We start from the raw sequence: 2,104 nt of genomic DNA, 5'->3' as shown, positions 1-2,104 counted from the left end.
ATGAATGGGCGGATGGATGTCCACAAGGGCTCCTGGCTTTTGTCGGAGAGGGTTAGGTTAGTAGAGGGAATGGGGAGGGCTGGCATGAGCTGCAAGGGCACACTTGGGAAGCGGGAGCTCAGGCCTGCCTGACCTTCCTCATTCACTGGGTTTGTAGGTGGAAAGGCTGCAAAGGATCCTGGAGGGGGAAGGGAATCAAGAAGCAGGGAAGGAACTGAAAGCTGGAGAGCTGGGATTACAGCTGGGTGTCCTCAGGTAAAATACCCCAGCTAAGAGCAGCTGGTCCCCTGGAATCGTGAATCTCAGTCAAGGAGATGATGGTGGCCAGTGGCTCTCTCCTGCCCCTGAATGGACCGCTGTCTTTGGCCTGGATTGTGTCTGCTCTTCAGATTGTCCATGTCTAGTTCAAGGAACTGGTAGAAGCTCCCCAGGTTCCCAAAACAACTCAGGACCAGGTCTTGGAAAAGCAAAAATAAGCTTCTTAGACTCTGTCCCCAGTCGGAGGCTGAAGGAGACCACTTCTGATGACCCCTCTGAGCTCTTTCTTTGCAGTGCCCAGTCCCACCACCCAGAAGCCTCCCAGGACACAGGCAGAGCCCGGGACTCCCTAGACAAAATCCAGTGGAGAGGGGTGGAGGGTGAGGGACCTCCAGCTGTGTCTGCATCCCCCTGCGTCCCTGATGGCCCAAGCTCTGCATGGGTGGGCTCGGGTCTCTGGCCTGACTGTGGAGTCTGGCAGTCTCTTGTCATGCACCACAGAGTCACCGTGGCTGACATTGAGAAGGAGCTGGCCGAGTTGAGGGAGAGCCAAGACAGGGGCAAGGCCGCCATGGAGAATTCTGTCTCCGAAGCCTCCCTTTACCTGCAGGACCAGGTGAGGATTCCCCGCTCTTCAGCTCCAGGGACCAAGGGCCCTTCTCAGAGCTGGCTTGTCCCTGCCCTCCCACCTCTCATCAAAAACTAGGTCCCTCCCGTCCCCTGTGTGTGTGTGTGTGTGTGTGTGGGCAGAGGGTGGGGGGGCGGTGGCGAATGTGTCCAAGATCCAGATCCCTCCTTATCCAAAGCCAGCTCTGAGTCCACAGGGGCAAGTGGCAAGGGAAAGGAACCCTTACAACACCTGTCTACCTCCCATTCGATCTTTCCCTAACTTTCTTTTTTTTTTTTTTGAGATGGAATTTCACTCTTGTCGTCCAGGCTGGACTGCAGTGTCACAATCTTGGCTCACTGCAACCTCCGCCTCCCAGGTTCAAGCGATTCTCCTGCCTAAGCGTCCTGAGTAGCCAGGACTACAGGCATGTGCTACCACGCTCAGCTAATTTTTGTATTTTTGGTAGAGACGGGGTTTCACCATGTTGGCCAAGCTGGTCACGATCTTTGCCTATCTTCTTTATGATATGATTCATATATCAATACATTCACCCTTTTAAATTGAATAAGGTAGTTTTTAGTACATTCACAAAGTTGTGCAGCTATCACCACAATCTAATTCCAAAACATTTAATCACCCCAGAAAGAAACCCTGTGACTCTTAGCAGTCTCTCCCCATGCCCTTGTATCCCTCAGCCCCTGACAACCACGAATCTGCTTTCTGCCACGATGGATTTGTCTATTCTGGACATTTCAGATAAATGGAATCATACAATATACGGCTTTTGTATCTGGCTTCTTGCACTTAGCATGATGTTTTCAAGGCTCATCCATGTTGTAGCACGTGTCGATGCTCCGTTCTTTTTTATGGCTTCATAGCATCCCGTTCTGTGTCTGTGCCGCAGTTTGTTTATCTAGTCATCAGCTGAAAGACATCTGGGTTGTTTCCATCCTTTGGCTATTATGAATAACGCTGCTATGCACATTCATGGATAAGTTGGTTTTTTTTTTTGAGACGGAGTCTCACTGTGTCACTCAGACTGGAATGCAGTGACTCGATCTTGGCTCACTGCAAGCTCCGCCTCCTGGGTTCACACCATTCTCCTGCCTCAGCCTCCCCAGTAGCTGGGACTACAGGTGCCCACCACCATGCCTGGCTAATTTTTAAAAATATTTTTAGTAGAGTCGGGGTTTCACCGCATTAGCCAGGATGGCCTTGATCTCCTGACCTTGTGAT

At 51.3% G+C, this 2,104-nt stretch overlaps 1 protein-coding gene across 1 annotated transcript in view; it reads left to right on the top strand.

The window, feature by feature from the left end:
• Window positions 1–2,104, top strand: part of QRICH2 (glutamine rich 2) — a 37,091-nt gene that overhangs the window by 24,842 nt on the left and 10,145 nt on the right. The window contains 2 exon segments of the mRNA XM_011949776.1: window positions 158–255; window positions 760–874. Coding sequence (XP_011805166.1) covers window positions 158–255; window positions 760–874 — 213 coding nt within the window.

Source organism: Colobus angolensis, unplaced genomic scaffold, assembly GCF_000951035.1.
Source record: "Colobus angolensis palliatus isolate OR3802 unplaced genomic scaffold, Cang.pa_1.0 Scaffold1, whole genome shotgun sequence".
NCBI lineage: Eukaryota > Metazoa > Chordata > Mammalia > Primates > Cercopithecidae > Colobus > Colobus angolensis.
The sequence above is the reverse complement of the archived record's forward strand: the minus strand, read 5'-3'. Positions and strand labels throughout refer to the sequence as shown.